Source organism: Branchiostoma lanceolatum, chromosome 2 (genome assembly GCF_035083965.1).
Source record: "Branchiostoma lanceolatum isolate klBraLanc5 chromosome 2, klBraLanc5.hap2, whole genome shotgun sequence".
Classification (NCBI taxonomy): domain Eukaryota; kingdom Metazoa; phylum Chordata; class Leptocardii; order Amphioxiformes; family Branchiostomatidae; genus Branchiostoma; species Branchiostoma lanceolatum.
Window position 1 is genome coordinate 27,406,655 of NC_089723.1, and position 16,613 is coordinate 27,423,267.

Consider the following 16,613-nt stretch of genomic DNA (forward strand, 5'->3'; position numbering starts at 1 on the left):
ACATGTTTTTCTTTTGTGCAAAAAGCAAAATGCCCTGTAATGTGCACAACTTCAGTATCGATACCACCGGTATTGTAAGGTGTTGCATTTTTTCCTGAGATGAGCGAATCAGCAGTACTACATCTGTATGTAACAAAAAAAGATTCAGTCTCGAGTTGGATCCCATACCGTTTCAATGAAAGCTGTCAGCATGGTGATGAAGCCCAGGGACAGTATAAATGCAGGCCAGCCTCCCAACACAGATCTGTAGAAAAACTCATGATTACTGTTCAGATACGCAACAAAGGATTGCTTGAAATCATTGCTACATCTAAGTCTTGTGAATATCTATTCATTTTAATGTCTCATGTCTTAGACAATCAGATAAGTCAAATTACTGGCTTAAAATTACGAAAGACCAGTACAGATGTACAAATTTTCCCCCAGTTAGGGATTAATGGAGCCTATGGGTTTTAGCTGTTACACAGATCTAGATTGAAATGACCCAAATTTGCTGTTTACTCCATAGGGCAATGTTATGTTTTGTTCAGATTCTTTTTTTGATTGCTTTGCTATTTGAATCTGACTTCATCTTTCACCTACCTTGGAGGAATAAATGCGAAGAGGACCTTCCAGAAGAAGGTGACAAAGTGCATGATGAGCTGTCCCACCGAGGGGGGAATCTTCTTCCCATCTTCATCTTCCTCACATTCCAAGCACATCGCACTGCAACATCAATACAAGTAAGGCCTACAGTCCATGTGTGTGTGACTGTGTGCATGTGTGTGTGACTGTGTGAGCGTGTGTGTATTAAAAATTCTGACATCCAAACTATAAGTTATATGCATGGAGTAGCTTGAACTCAATAAGCGATCACCAGTCTGATGTCTTCTTGTTACTGTAAAAGTAAATGTTTGTTTGTATTGATAACAGGTAACATACCTTCTGAACTGTCCGCCCCATGATGTGTCCTCTTCCTCTGTATCGCCCATGGGTACGACATTGGCAACTCTCTCTGCCAGCTCATCTACAGGTTGAAAAGAAATTTGTTGATTTGACATTCTTCTCTGTGTCAGTTGCACAGAAAATTGTGAAAATCTCCTTCACTTTCAGCTCAACTGATTTTCTACATTACACCCCAAATGAACTACAGACATGCTTGCAAAGAAAAGTCACCCACTTTCATACGAACATTTTGAAGGATTTAAAAGAAACATGTGTTGGGCAAACTTTCATTCTATAATGCCATGAATTCCATGTAGCTTAAAACTCATGCATAGCAGACAAGTTCAAATATCTTTCCTGGTGTTTTAGATCTATTTTCACAGCCAAAAAAACAGACAAGTACAAAAGTTAGTTGATTAAGCCCAAGGCAGTCACATTTGGCCTATTAAGGCTGTTACTGCTAATGCTCAAGAAAATGGAAGCCTAAAAGCCTCCAGAAAAAGGATGATAGTGCTGCTACTTTGTGCTGTTACAACTAGTTAAGAGAGTGCATCTAACATCTAGAAGAATGTGTGTTTGCTTCACAAAACTTGCCTTCCTCCTCTGCTAGGTAGATGACACATGCAAGAATGACACAATGTTAGTAAACATGCAGCTGACATGCTTGGTTAACTCATAAAGTTACTGTTAGTTTACAATGTATGAAGTGTTAATAGTCTAGTAAAGGATACTAACAGTTTCGTTTCAACGACATACATGTAGACTTGGTTAATACATGTAATTGTAAAGCAACAGTATGGCAATGCCTTAACTGTCTGCAGTTCAGTAGCTAGCTGATAAGTGGGGTGAGTGCAACAGTGGTGCTGAGTAATACTGTATCCTATGAGAACAACCTGTTACTAGTAATTGATGTGTTACAGATGGTGCTTCTAGTGTAGAGGTCCTATTATCTCTGCTATGTGGAAACACACTTAATCAAAGTGTGCAAATATAAAGTTAGGATCCCTCAGTGGTAAATGATAGTTACTTCATAGATATTGTGATCAGTTGAAATCAGTACATGACTGGATTATATGAATTAGGGCGTCATTTCTATAGCAATGAGGAATTAATGGTTGGTTAGGCCACACCAATTTAATTTCTTGGTTAACAGATTTTGTTTCAAATTTTAGCATAAAAAAATCATGAAAACAGAAGGCTGGGGTGAAAACTTGTACCTGACCCTGTTCACTCCCTGAAATTGTGTGCACCAAAGTACAAGCTTTCCCTGAGATTCTGTTTTCCTGGTGATTTTCCAGTCTAGCATTTTTTTTAAAATTCTGTTAGCCAAGATATTAGAATGGTGTGTCCTTAAGGTATGAGTTAATGGAAGTCTAGCTTCTGCTTCTTTGACTTGTTTCGCTTCTGAATCAATGGTCATGGAAACGTGTCATAGAATTGGCACCCCGGGAATTGATGTCCCTGGGGGAAAGCCCAGAAAAGCTCCTTACCTTTACAGAGGAAGCCAACCGCAGCTCCTGGTTCTCCTATCTTCGAACCCAGGCTGGGATTTCTCAGCAAGATCACAAAATTTCTGTGACCCTGAGATGGGAAGAGAAACGTTTGTCATGAAGAAATACAACAGACTTTGATTTAAATCAACACCGTGGTTATAACATATAGGACCAAGACAAGGGGAGCAAATGGTTTTGTGCATATTTGAATGACTGGTCAATTTCTTTTGATGAATCTCTGGTTTTAGATTCATAGTTAGCCTTCATTTCTTTGAGATTTTTTAAAAGGACTAGTATGTTTGATAGGCGGGATTTATTCACAATCATTCAAAGTCTATGAGATATACAATGATAAACACAGGATTGAAGCCTACAAAAAATGGCTTGTGCATAAACCTCAGTAGTGACATTAGTATCATGTCATCGTAATAGATTCATGCACCCTACCAGTAGGTCACAGACCTGCACACAAATATTACCATTTTCTCCTTGTTAAGATTGATTGAGATTTGCTTGGTTGTTTCGCCGTTTGCAAAGTACAGCACGCCTGAGTTGCTGATATAATCCAGCGTTGGCGATGAGAATGGACCACCTTTGGCAGTGCCATCCCTATTAGAGAAAGAAGTTACAAGTTGTATTGTCATGATGTACACGAACTTCATCAATATTACACCAACTCCATTTATTTCTGTTCAATTTCACAAACCCTATTTCATCCTTTTTCTTCTCCTTATCCCCATTCAAAATGTAGTGACTCCTTCCTCCCATGATCTATACAGCTGGTATACCGGGTAGCCATGATGTAAATCAGAGGTACCGTCTTGCTAAACCGTGGCTAGCAGAAATGATCATGTTTGACGTCTAACTAGTATTTGTTATAATGGGGTTGCTGTAAGGTTTCATAATGAGGGCCTGCATGCACCTTTTCTGTAAAGCGTAGCTGTTGCAGTCACATAATTATAGTGAGGCGACCAACTTTTGCGTAATTGCTGCCCTCGAATTTAGTGTAATACGCAGGAGGTACTTCTGAATTCAGCGCAAGTCGTTTTCTGGACCCCCCCATGCAGACCCTCCATAATCACAGCACTCACATAGTTGTGTACTCCACACTGGTGTTCCCGTCTGCACCATTCTGTCTCAGCACAGTGGCTGTCACCTTGAAGGTCTTGCTGTCCCCATAGTATATTGGCTGCTCAAACACAAAGTTGCCCGGCTCTGGGGGGGAAAGAAACCTTGCATGAGTAGCAGTTTAATTCATAGGGGACAAAATGTGCTTCCGGCAGGTCATGGAAATTTTCATATACAGTGAAATACAGCCAATAAATCACAGATTTTTCCATAGCCAATACTGCTATCGTTTATCGATTGGTTTGAAGGCATTACTGCTTACTAAGCATACATGAATATTTTCCCCAAAAGACCCTTTCTAGTTTTTTTTCAGATGAAATCACCAGCCTCCTTTTTCTCTGAAATGGACCCACTGTAAAGTAGCCCACAAGGCAATGTTAATTTCTTTTACTGAATGGAGCACGCCAGATAATATGTCTGATTGAATCTGTGACACAGGGCCTTGAATACTAATCAACTAAGTATGTTTGAAGAGAGCCGCTCCTCAAACATGTCTACATATCACCTGCCCGGAAACTGCTCAAAAAGAGTTGGGGCACTTCCCGGTGTGAGTGGATCAAAGACTTAGTCTCATGGCTCAGACAATTACTGTTCATCAAAAAGTTACTCTAACCCTTGATTTTTAGCCCCATCAATTGTAGGCTCTCATAATGTTCCCTCAGCTGCAAGGAGAAAAGTCAGCCCCAATGAAGACAATTAAAGCTATAGAGATAAATCTTGTCACTGGTGTAACCAAATTTGATAGTTGAAAATGACTTTTCTGTGATTACTCCTGCAACTTATAGTTCTGTAATATCTTTTTATCAATCTATTCTGTAACATAAGAAATGAGACATGACGCCACCCTATGTTAGTGTTATATTTGGTACGGTCCGTTGACCTATGATGTAACGAGGTCACGCCTCGTGTTCTCTGTTCGCGTCATGGGTTCCCGCGATGGTTGTTGAGTAAACCCCTTTGCTCCGTACTCTCGCGCTTCGTTGTGTCTTTGAGTCGTCGAGTCGCTGTTACATAGATGACGTGATACAAATTTTTAGTTGTGCAAAATGTAATAATAATAATAGTAATAATAATTACTTGTCTCATTTGCTTCATATGCTGTCAGGAAGCCAATATAAAGTATATAGGGAAGAGACTATTTTGTATATTGTCTAGACTAGACTTTCTGGCAACTGCACTAATTCTGTGAGACAAAATTATTAGAATTCATGGAGGTCTCATGGCATCGGGGATAACTCTGATATCAGCTTTGTACAGGATTTTTTACCAGTCTGTCTGGTATCCATGTTTACTGGTAGAAGACTCAAAATCACCAAACAATTAAACAACTATTTGATCTATCTAAATTTATTTTAGTTTCTACCATGTTCTTTGAAATTCCATGCCCTGGTCTGAGCGTTGATTGTATACTGCCACTGATTGTATATTGCATTGATTGTATACTGCATTGATTGTATACTGACATTGATTGTATACGGTACTGTCCTATATTGTCAACATTAGCTTCTGTACTCAAACAACAGAAGTTAATTGAATGTACACTGCCATTTAAGATATACACTCCATTGATTGAATACTGCATTGATTGCATACTGCCATGAATTCTATGCTACCATTGATTCTATACTGCCATTAAGTGCCATTGATGAAGGATGATGAACATTTACTTCAAGTCCACAAACACAATGTGTTGATCGATCATCAAAGCTAACTGATGGTCACAAATGTCTGTATTTCAGACGTTAGATGTACAGGGGAGCAGGTGTTTGGCAAGTTTGCTGACAAAAACAAAATAGCAGTCGCCGCTCTGTTGCTCTAAGCTAATTAAGTCAGTCTGTACTTACTGTCATCATCAATAATGGTCACCCGAGCAACGCTGGGGTCTCCTAAAGCTGCGTCCTCTCCTGGACTGGGGCTCTTCAGAATCACATAGAAATCCTTGTCTGCCTGGTACTGATTGTCGTTAATGATGGGAATCTTGATCTTCTTCCTGTATTCAGTTTCTTTGAAAACCTGTCAGGCAAGACAACACACTGTTATCAGTGACATTAAGAACAACAATCAACAGCCTGTCAGAAAATGAGCGCCATACCTTATTGGTGCCCTGAAGGTGGTGATTTCTCCACAGAATTACTTTTGATGACTGTGAGACGTCTTCAGAAGAAATAGATTCTCCTTAACAGTAATCAGCAAGGGATGAAATTGCCTGCATATACACTTTGTCTTGAAATTTGAGAAAGGTCACCATAACTCAAGTCACATTTAGGCACAGACTCTGTAATTCTGGGAACTGAATCAGATTTTGCACAAAACATTAGGAAGAGTGAGTTATGTTTCAGATTTAGCAAGCATGTCAGACAATAATCCCCCAGGAATGTTTATCTAGAATTGCAGGATCTGTACAGTGAGATATGGTGTTAAAATGTGATTAATGAATTCATTCAATCAAGTATGCAGAAAATAAATACAGTGGTTGCAAATTGTAAGCATGTATATGACATAATTTATAGGAATATTTGTCTTGGAAACTGAAAAAAATTGCTGGAATATGTTTAAAGCTAACAAGTTTCTGTCATAGCATCTTGTAGGTAGGAATCAATATGCAATGAATTGTCATTTTCTCTTCAATAAGAATTTCCACCGGAAAGTGATATTGGAATTAAGATATCAATTTCGCTGCAGGTCATATTCATTACCTCACAGTGTACGGTGCAGCACAGATAGCATCATGGCTTATCAGTCTTATATGGAAATGAGAAGGTTTAAGTGCCACCTACTGGTGAATGTTAGAGGCAGGAATGCACATATAACCAGGTGCTAGTATATCAGCATCACGCTGAGGTAATAGAGACATCACACATGTTACAGTATGTGACTCAGTGATATGCCCTTGTTAGGCTATCATTTGCTACGAAGACATTTATATTCCAAAATGTTATTTTTTAAAAATTACTTGGTGAGGATTCGGAATGTATGCTGTAACCTTGAGTTTTCTTTGTGCGTGCCATAATGCCATTCTACACACCATCAGTAACAGGACTGAATGTGCAATTTACAGTCCAAACCACATTGTTGAAATATTTATGATGGTGATTTAGCTAGGATTACACAGGAGGGAGTAAGGGAAGACTCAAATAGGTACTTCAGGCAAAGTCATCATGCTAGAGTAATAGAGGCATTGGTGATTCTTTTTAAGATAAAACTAAATAGACTTTTCTATTCTCTCCTGCCCTGCCGCAAGCAACATAACAGGACTATTTTCTAATCTTTTATATTTCATTCTCAGTCTTAATGTCTCCAGGTTAAAGTTAGGCGGGATATTGGTGTACAGTAGTTATTGGGCCATCTAACATGGCGTTCCATCAACCCGAATTACAGTTCTTGCGGGCATGAAAGAAAACTCCCGCTTTTGTCCCACAGTATGGCAAAATCGATAGCATCAAGAGACAATCATTGACAGGCGTAATGGAATACGAAATGAAGGCAGGCTGATCTCTACCTTAGAGACAGGAAATGGAACAGTGTGAAAAATTCATGGAGGCATACGTCTTGCAGAGGTGGCTATTGCCAAGATTGGATGCACAGATTTCGATGTCGGGTAGAGCTTGAATTTCATTACTTGCAGGTACCCAGGCACTTTTGTCTGGGGGCACGAGGTCTTGAAAAAAATCAATACCCCTGCAACCATCTACATCAATTCAGTTACCATTGTGGTTGCTTGGGGAGAGAAGTTGATCTACAAAAAGTTCGTTGGCAACAGGACTGGAGGGCTTGTTTCTATGAAGTTTGCAGGAGAAAAGCCTAAGCCACAAACTTGTGGAGCATAAACCAGTTCATGGACGCCCCCATGCTGGGAAACAGAGAATTCTGGATAGTGGTCTTTACCAAGACAATACAGACTCGGCCGGATACAGTACACATTCATCGCATACACATGTCATGGTGATGTGTTGTTTACCCCAAGCTTTACCCATAGCTCTGTGATCCTGAACAGGTCTATAATTGAAAAACGACATTGTTGATGATGTATTGTCTCCTCACCAGTCTGCCCTGTGTGTGGGTGTAGTCCTTCCCTATCTTGCCTGTCCCATCTCTGGTCTCAAATTCCACAGACACATCCTCCTTCGCCTCATCTTGTTTGCTTGGAGCAGAAGATTGTCCTGAGTCTGTGGTAGTTCCATTCCCCACGGGGCCATTGTTGGGTCCATTGTTACTTTTGTTCACCTACAAGTGATATGAGCACAGAGGATATCAGCAGCTTACTTAGCATGAAATAATGCTGCATATGTCTTATGATTTTAAGACATCAGTTTGCCCAGGAATTTTGCAAAACCTTTTTCATAAAACGTAACAAAATGCATAACTGCAGATATTTATATGTTGGTCAAAAGGTAGCCAAATAATTAAAGTATATATTTTTCTTTTGCATGATGCTCACTCATTCAGAAAACAGAAATTATGGATTAGTAGCCCATTAGCTAGAGAAGTTATGCCAATTGATTGTCACAATCCATATATATCATTGAATTCCGTGTTTTATAGATCGTCATCAAATCAGACTTTCCAATCCTCTACAGTTCATTTAGTACATAAAAACACGAGTTTGTTTCTTACCAAGTTCAACTTGGACATACTGTTGAGGAGGGTAAGCTTGGACCTGTGGAACCAAAACAATCAGTATTTCAGCACCACGGACAGCACAACACCAAATCATACATAGTTAAATATATTGTTGAGATGTTGGAAATGTAGTTTAGGTCAGAAACTTTACTTGCAAATAGAGGATGAAGCAGTTTGTCCTTGGATTATTACAATGCCCACTCAGAGCTTCACCAGAATCCACATTTAACAAAACATGGATGATAGCTATCTGTGCAATATTGGTTTCTTTGCTGTTCTTGTTGTGTAGGGAATCTATCTTGTGATGTTGTCTTTTATGGTTCAATGTGTACATAACCACCCCAGTATAAGAGAGAGAACTCACAGCCGTCTCCTGTGAAACAGTACGTCCACTTCTATGGCCCCTGAACTCTCCAGCACGGTGTATGTATGGGTCCCAAATGTGAACTTCCCACTCATGTCGTTAGCAGCTGCAGAGACAAAAATCTGTCAATGGACTGCAAAAGGACAAAAGGTGTTTGGAACACCTGAATATTATGCTATTAGGAACAAGGTATACCACGAAGAAGCTATATAGGAGACATAAATCATAACAAGGTATTCCACAAAGATCTCTATTAAGAGAATGATATGTTCTGCTGATGGCATGATATAAAAGTGGTTACCTACGATAATGCCTTAGTGTCTGACCAATAGCAAGGCTTGAATCGAGTAGTATCATTTCAACTGGGTTATTTGTAAGAAGAGCCTACCCAGTTGGCGCCTCATAGCCGGGCTTGTCAAGGCTTTAATGGACACCATCTTTGTCACCACCTCTGCAAACTTGGCCTTGGGCTTTGGCGCCTTCTTCTGATAGAGCATGGATCTCACCACTGCATGGCGAAACCTGTTCGGGGGAAATGCAATACCCATCAATAACTAAAACCAAAGCTATATGTCTACTTTGGGCACATATGCATTCTCATTTCTACGTGATGTGTTCTATGTTTTTATCATTTTTTGTTCATATGGGCAGTGTTTTCTTTTTCTTAAATACAGGCACAGACCTTTCACTTTATATTTTTTAGATCAAGTTAATGTGAATTTGCATTCCTTCCAAGAGTGTGCCAAATACACAAACAGTGTAGATTTTTTCCAAGAAAATTGATTAAATTATAAGATTATAGACACAGCTTCTCGAGTTGTTTCAGAATGGTTAAACTTTTATATTACTCAAGCTTTTGAGACTTGTGAGAAAACACTCTACACACTACCATGCTACCATGCTGGACAGTTTATGTGGCAGGGTATATCTACACAAAAGTGTCATGTGCCATGCAACCTCCTATCTACATCTGAAGACACATGCATATGGCATGCATGTACATTGCATTCCTATTACAACTAGGTCACTTTAGAACAAGATGAAGGTTTAGTACTGGAAAGTGGTGCTCGGCTCTTTCTGCCTTTCTCTGAAGCCCGCCAATCCAATGCAAGGGAGGAATGTAAAAGCAGAAAAGCAGAGTGAAACAGAGCAAGCATGTAAGCACGTGAAAGTACAGTCATAGGTTACACAAGAATATAGCAACAATGTCCTTCCAGCTACAAAAGACAACACAAGAGAAGGCAACTTCAGAAGTAGAAGATAGTTTAGATAAATGAAATGATACTCAAAATCTGTTGAGCAAAGAGGTGAGCCAAGATAGTTGGATAAATCTGACAAGCAAATGTTCATTTACAAAACTGTAGCTTAAAACAAGGAGATTATAATCTCCTTACTTAAAAGGATAAAGTACAATTTACACAACAGTAGGTAATGTCATATACAGTACTTCCATACGCAACCTTGCAAACTGTGTGCCTACCATGTATCCTACTGGTCAGAATTCATAATACATCAACATGGCAGGTTAAATATGTCTATTGTTGAAAGCAGAAGAGATGAGTGGCAATCCATGCTAATGTACTCTACCATATTGCAGGAAGTCAGGCATGTGCCCAAAGCAGTTTATGTCACAATCAGTGCTCTGGAGCTTACCTTGTTCTGCTACTCATGGGCGAGCATTGTAGTTACAACATTTTGTGTTAAGATAGGACTTTGAACATTCTTGTAGAAGCAAATACAAAGCAGGAAAGTACAATATGGAATGTCTACTAGACCATTTCATTTTCATTAATCTGTTAGCCAATTATTGCTATGAACACATTTAAGACGGGTAACTTTTTTTTAGTGCATGTATAGTGTGCTTCCGTCTTGATTAGTTGAATAGTGGCTACAATGTCACATTTCTTTGGACAAAAGAAAAGCAGTTTTGATTGGCATCAATGATCATAGAGGAGGCAACCAAATGAATGACAGTAGAAGAGTTCCATGGTAATTGTAATTTGATGCCATCTGACAACTGCCAGCTACAATTTTATGTCTCAGCACCTGCAGCCTCTAATGTGTTCCACGGAGTGCAAAAACTCAGTGACTGTACTAATAGGACCCGTGGAGGGTTCCTTGAGTAAATTGATGAAGCTATTGAAGGTGGCAGAACACAGTTTGGGGCCTATGGGGATGTCTATAGTTAAGGGCCACAAGGTGACTGGCTTCGATGCGATGAAAATTATAGTAGGGTATTATATTATAAAACCTCATACTGAATGGAGAAAGCTTGCTGCCGACATATTCCTACACCACACAGCACAGTCAACACATGGATACCCGTCACATGCGACTTTCTACCCAGTCTTGAAGAATTTTGGACGTACTACTTTTTGTACCCACATCATAGACCCCAGGGGTAGTGGATAGATATTGTGTTCTGCGACCTTAACTGTATGTGGGACGGTCAAAATGAGCGTGGGCGAGACCACGTGTCTTACCTTGCTCTGGATAAAGCGTTGGTCTCATGCTGTCCCTGCTGGGAAGGGCGGTCCATGTCATTCAGGTTCCTAAGGGAGAAAAAACTTTGGAATTCCTCATGTCAAAACGCAGTAGTTTTTCCTACTCAGGACTATACATGTAGCCCTGGGACTTTCAAAAGTAGAAATCCTCACTACTTTTAATGGCCTTTTCTGTCATTTTCTTCATTATTGATCTAATGCCAAGGCTCATAATTCCACTAGGTACCTGAAGACTGCATGCCACATCAGAATTATGGTTAGCCTGGTGACCATACCATTGGGCGCCCCCAGACATCTTTGCTGTCCTCAGGCTGGTCTCAAGCCCACCTTGTTCATTAGCGCACACTGGGGAATTTTTATGGTGTTGGTTTCAAATACTTCACTCTGCTATTTGGGAAGGCAGTAATTAGACAGGCCAGCTAGAGGCTGTAAGAAGAAGGCCTATTCTTAATGGGACTGGGGGTGGTGAAACACCCCTAATGTTCCAAGTGACAACACTGTCATTCAGCCTGGTAACCATTCACCATGGGCTGACTAAGTCACGGTGAATGGTTACCAGGCTGAATGACAGTGTTATCAAGGCCTTCTCAAGAATGTGTTGAACCTCTAGATATATGATTATGAAGTGTGCATACCTTGCGAAATACAAATCTTGCATTTAGTAGATCTCTTTAGATTCAATTTTTTTCAAGGTGGAGGTCTTTGGGTACCTGGCAGAATCATGAAGATTGGTGTTACATCTTGTCTGCATTGTAACACTCTGTTTTCAGTGCCTCTTATTTTCCTGTGTTTGTTAAGCTAAATATAAGATCATGGCATTGTGCATTCTATCAGTTTAGTGCATAATATTCATTTAGCTGTTGTTGACATGAATGTTGGATCACTTATAGAAGACAGGATAAGATGACAATGGATCATCTAACGTTATCTTATCTCATCCAATCCCATTTCTTCTTTTGGACCAAGACATTTTTTTTGTGTGCTTTACTTGTGGTTATTATTAAAGTCATCTCATTGTTTCACTTCTTTACATTGAAATAGAATGTATACTTAGATCGTTTTTATTCAAATGTTAGTTATAGTTTTCAGTGCACATGAAGTTTGCATTGCGTACCTGTAACGTTGCAACTTGAAAGTGAGAAAGTAAATAAACCAGTTCACTGCTACCACCAGTGAAATGTCAAGCAGACTTAATATCAGTCTTTATTTCACCATGTTAACCCCTGAGCTAATGTTACACCTTTTAACTGTTCTTATGTGGATCCCCACCTGTCATTAAATCTGGAGGGTTCAGAAGCCTGTCTCAGGTTGGCATGGCTGCATTAAGTAAAATAAGATGGTGAGACACCAGTGTAGACATTTTCAATCTTTTCAATGGTGTTAGGACAATTGCAATGTTAGGGCCAAATGAAAGGAAAATCTAAAAATGAAAAAAGATCTCTTTTTCCTTTAGTTCATGCATGCTTTATGTCCCTTTTCAGGTTTAGATAAAAAGAAACCTCACGCAACTACACCAGTTTGTTATTTCTGCATAATGCAGGAATCTGATTAATGTACTAATCCTTTAGAATCCCTTTCTTTTGATGCCGACAGTACATGCAAGTGTCAAGGAAAGTCTTGCTGCCTAACATAAAAAAAGTGTATAGAGATTTGTTAATCTGGAAAAGAAAAAAATGCCACCCAATGGTTAGAGGTAAGGTTTTACACCTGGTAGCCATGCAGTTATCGCCACAATTAAGAAAGACAGCATGCTGTAAAAGCTTTATTTGAATGTCAGCAGCATTATCTCCGCTGACAAGGTGCCATACACGGGTTCTCTCCCCATGAATAGCAGGCTTACCTGTTGCGGCCCTCCAGTGCTAGCAGCTCAGTCGGTGCCCTTGTGTTCAGCACGCTGGCACGGCCCTGGGGACTCCCAATCACGCGTACATTCTGCAACAAGGACACTCATTCGATTAGGGACAAAAGCTCTCAAGGAGAACAAAGCATGCTCTAACTTCTGTTCAGTTGACCCCAATTTCTGTCCCAACGGTCGAAGGTAGTAATTTTATGCCGGCCATGTCTGAGCACATATATTTATCAAATATCTTTTTCCTCTCCAACAGTAGGTAAAAGTGAAAATCATGACATCACTTCAAGCCTGCTGTTAAACTACACTGTATTGCAAAATGAAATAATAACTGAATTGTCAGTTACCAAAAATTTTATGTTATGTACTAAAGCAAATGTGGCAAACTTGTCGTTCACAAACCACTTGCAGTTGCACATACACCACTGCTAAATCTTAAACAGATCAGTCTAAATTGGGATTGTAGCTAACGTGTTTCAGAAATATTTGTCAACGTATCAGATGTTGTACATTTGGTTGCAAGGACCATAAAAGTTGAGAAGTTTTGCTTGTACATTTTCACCTACAGGTAACAATTTCCATCTGGTCACTTCCATGTACAAGAATGATAATCATTTTCATTTTGGTTGTTAAAGTTATACTGTGTTTTATCAAATTCATTCTTGTCACAATGTTTTTTTAAATCTTGATTTGAGGCCCTTGTTTTGCCATCTCGCATTGGATTTGGAATCTACAAAGGATGTCATCCATTAAATCTGCTTGGTGTGGCGTAGGGTTCAATTGATGACGGGTAAGCTCATTTTTTATCCTGTTATCTTACTCAAGTGTCAAAACTGGTGATCATTGATTGTCTTCTATGTCGTAATATTTGATGTTTCTTTCATATCCCTGCCTTAGTTTGCATAATCACACCTCACAGTCAGAGAGAAGCCATTTTTCCTTGATCAGCAGAACTGAGGCAAATCTCCATAGATCAGCACCTTACTGGAGGTGCCTGCAGTGGTAATGATTCATGTTACCCTGAGAGATAATGTGTGATTTCCATGCGGCGGTGGGAAGGCCAATAATCCCCGCTTGTGGCCTGCTGGCTACGAGTTCATCTCCACCCTGGGTCAGGACTGTGTGAGATTAACGCACCAACCCCCTGGTGTCTGGGCACACTAGAAGTAAGCTTTACAGACGTCTCAATCTCCGTAGGAAAATCCACTTCATTTTATCATTATAAATTTGCATCATCATTTTTATAACTTTTTACATTATTAAATATCGAGTTAAGCTAGGTAACAGTTACTCAAGCAACTGGATAGATTTTGGAAAAGGTCAGATGTTTCAGGTAGCATCCACTACCTTTGGTCAATGACTGATTGATTCCTGCTCATTGGTGAGTAGGAATCAGTCCCGCTAACAAATCAAAAGTTCCTTCTTTTGTTGGAACCAAATGAACTTTCATCAGTTTACAACTGAAACTATGGGGAAGACTGAATGGTCAATCATCAATGGTAGATCCTACCACTTTCAAGTAAAACGTGAATTTTTAAATTTGTTTAAAAAGCACAAACTTATATCTTAAAAGTTCATTGGTGATGGTAGAAGTCGTTGAGACAACGGCTTGTGTCATGCAGTAAAAAAAAATTGGGTATTACTATACAATAATTACAGTTCAAATTTGTTTTCATGAAAACTTTTTTCCTTCACCTCTTATATAAACCTTCTACTCCATCCATCACCCAGACACTCAGTGTCTCACAATATGTCATATCCTGGGGACATTATTCACCTCCTTGTGTTGGCTGACAGGCAGCATGGAAACAACCTAATTACTGCCTACAATGTTTTGAGCTGCTAGGCAACAGGAGTCAGCTGATACTTAAATATATATCTAGTAAGTCCACAGTAAAAGGAAACATATCCAGGCAGATCTAGGCTGCAATTAGCCATTGTTTTCTGTAGATGGACTGTGGTATTACTTTTTCAACCTGGTCACCACCCATATTGATCTGTGTCCCTTGGGGATATGTTCATTATGTGTGGTTACTTCAGCGTCTTACATGTAACAAAGACTCCATTTAACTTTTCCTCTGATGGTTTCTCCCTTTCTTTTCTCAAGTTGTCTTAGACTGCACCATCCTAATAAGTAATGCTCTTGGAGTCAACTGACTATGATAGCTTGGTATCAATCAATTCAAACATATAGTCCAGGAGCCTCCAAATTGTTGGTAAAATTCATTTTGAAATCCTCAACCCCCAAGAAATCTGCTGTTGGTGGATATCACTTAACATTTTTGTTCTTTTCACTCTTATCTCATCCACAGGGTCACAGTTTGAATTTTTCATAATTTTTTCATTTCATGAGTACAGTCTCCAGTGCCTCCCTCCACCTCCTGGCATCTTTGTATTATTTCACCAGCATAGGAACTGACAGGAGATGTTGAAGTCTTTGTTTGGAAAAGGAGTTTCCTAACAGGAGTTGGGACAATAGGGTCAACTGAGTATAGATAATGCCAGAAATTACAACTCCATTAACCTTTTGGATCACTTTGAATGGAAGAAATGTAATAGCACTCAATGATAGACAAAAGCAACACTTAGTGCATGTTTTCAGGATAATAACCCCACATTTTATGCTGTGACTTTGAATGTCTAAAAACTGTTTCTATTATTTTACTCATTCTCCAAAGAACAACTTAAAAGGTAAAAAAAAGTTCATTCAGATCAGGTTACAACTCATTGATGTCTGTAATCAATGTCTAATATGTTTAGTTCTACTTCAGTGCTCAATACATTTTTTTTACCCGTCATTTATTTATCATTGATTTGATATGAATTCCTCGACTTACCATGTCATCTTGCATACTTGGTTCCGAGTTGTGGATCCTGGAATGCTGACGCTTGCACCACCAACCGCTGTCTTGGGCATAAGCTGTCAACACCAGCAGAGGGGTGAAGCCGAGAGTGACCCATGCCTCCCAGACATCGATGACTCCTGGTGACACCCAGAGAACTACCACCAGCATCCAGACATACGCAAACATGGACCAGAGGGAGGTGATCACAAAGACTCCAAACTCTCGGACTGCTTTAATCTCGGGAGACGGCACACTGGCAACACAGATGGCATTGATAACTAGAAGATTGAAGGCAGCGCTGCCCACAATGGTGAAAGGCCCCAGGCCATCCTCTGGCGGCTTTCCTAGTTCCTTGACAGCTTCTATGATGTTCAGCATGATTTCTGGGGCGCTGCTGCCGAGTGCCAACAATGTTAGATTAGCGATCGTCTCATTCCATAGCAGGACCTCTCTCTCCACAGTCTCTTGTCGTTCTTCATCCCATCGTACTACTTTTCTTTTCTTACTGGTGATGACTTCTATGCTGCACATGAAGACATCGCTACCAATGGTGATCCCGATGAATATATAGATCATGGCCAGGAAGTACAATGTCCCTCGGAGTGCCGAGGGCCACAAGTTCTCTGCTGGGAGCAGGAGCCAGCTTTCACATGGTTGTGTCCCATTGGGCAAAGTCTCCACAACGTACCCAGTACTGTAGTTGGTCTGCCAAGCAATCAGATCCATGGTCACCTCATAACAGGTTCAGCAGACTGAAACATAGAGACAGAGGATTTAAGGAAAGTTTCCTCCAAGTTTTTTTCACATGCCATTTATTTCAAGTTCTCAACTATGATTCAGTCCGTATTTCTTGGTATGGTAACATCATGGATGTCCATTTTGTAC

General features: G+C 39.8%; 1 protein-coding gene across 3 annotated transcripts in view; it reads right to left on the reverse strand.

Annotated features, from left to right (window-relative positions):
- LOC136428324 (sodium/calcium exchanger 1-like) overlaps positions 1-16,613 on the reverse strand; it is a 32,416-nt gene that overhangs the window by 4,392 nt on the left and 11,411 nt on the right. The window contains exons 3-17 of one of the 3 annotated variants that reach the window (XM_066417746.1): positions 15,720-16,480; positions 12,874-12,965; positions 12,303-12,350; positions 11,013-11,096; positions 8,918-9,051; positions 8,530-8,635; positions 8,160-8,202; positions 7,587-7,769; positions 5,390-5,558; positions 3,509-3,632; positions 2,897-3,026; positions 2,415-2,505; positions 922-1,006; positions 583-705; positions 169-244 (exon numbers count right to left, since the gene is read on the reverse strand). In XM_066417746.1, the coding sequence (XP_066273843.1) occupies positions 169-244; positions 583-705; positions 922-1,006; positions 2,415-2,505; positions 2,897-3,026; positions 3,509-3,632; positions 5,390-5,558; positions 7,587-7,769; positions 8,160-8,202; positions 8,530-8,635; positions 8,918-9,051; positions 11,013-11,096; positions 12,303-12,350; positions 12,874-12,965; positions 15,720-16,454 (2,223 nt within the window). In that variant the 5' untranslated portion in view covers positions 16,455-16,480. The remainder of the gene's footprint in view (positions 1-168; positions 245-582; positions 706-921; positions 1,007-2,414; positions 2,506-2,896; positions 3,027-3,508; positions 3,633-5,389; positions 5,559-7,586; positions 7,770-8,159; positions 8,203-8,529; positions 8,636-8,917; positions 9,052-11,012; positions 11,097-12,302; positions 12,351-12,873; positions 12,966-15,719; positions 16,481-16,613) is intronic. The other 2 variants (XM_066417747.1, XM_066417748.1) reach the window with 2 other exon arrangements.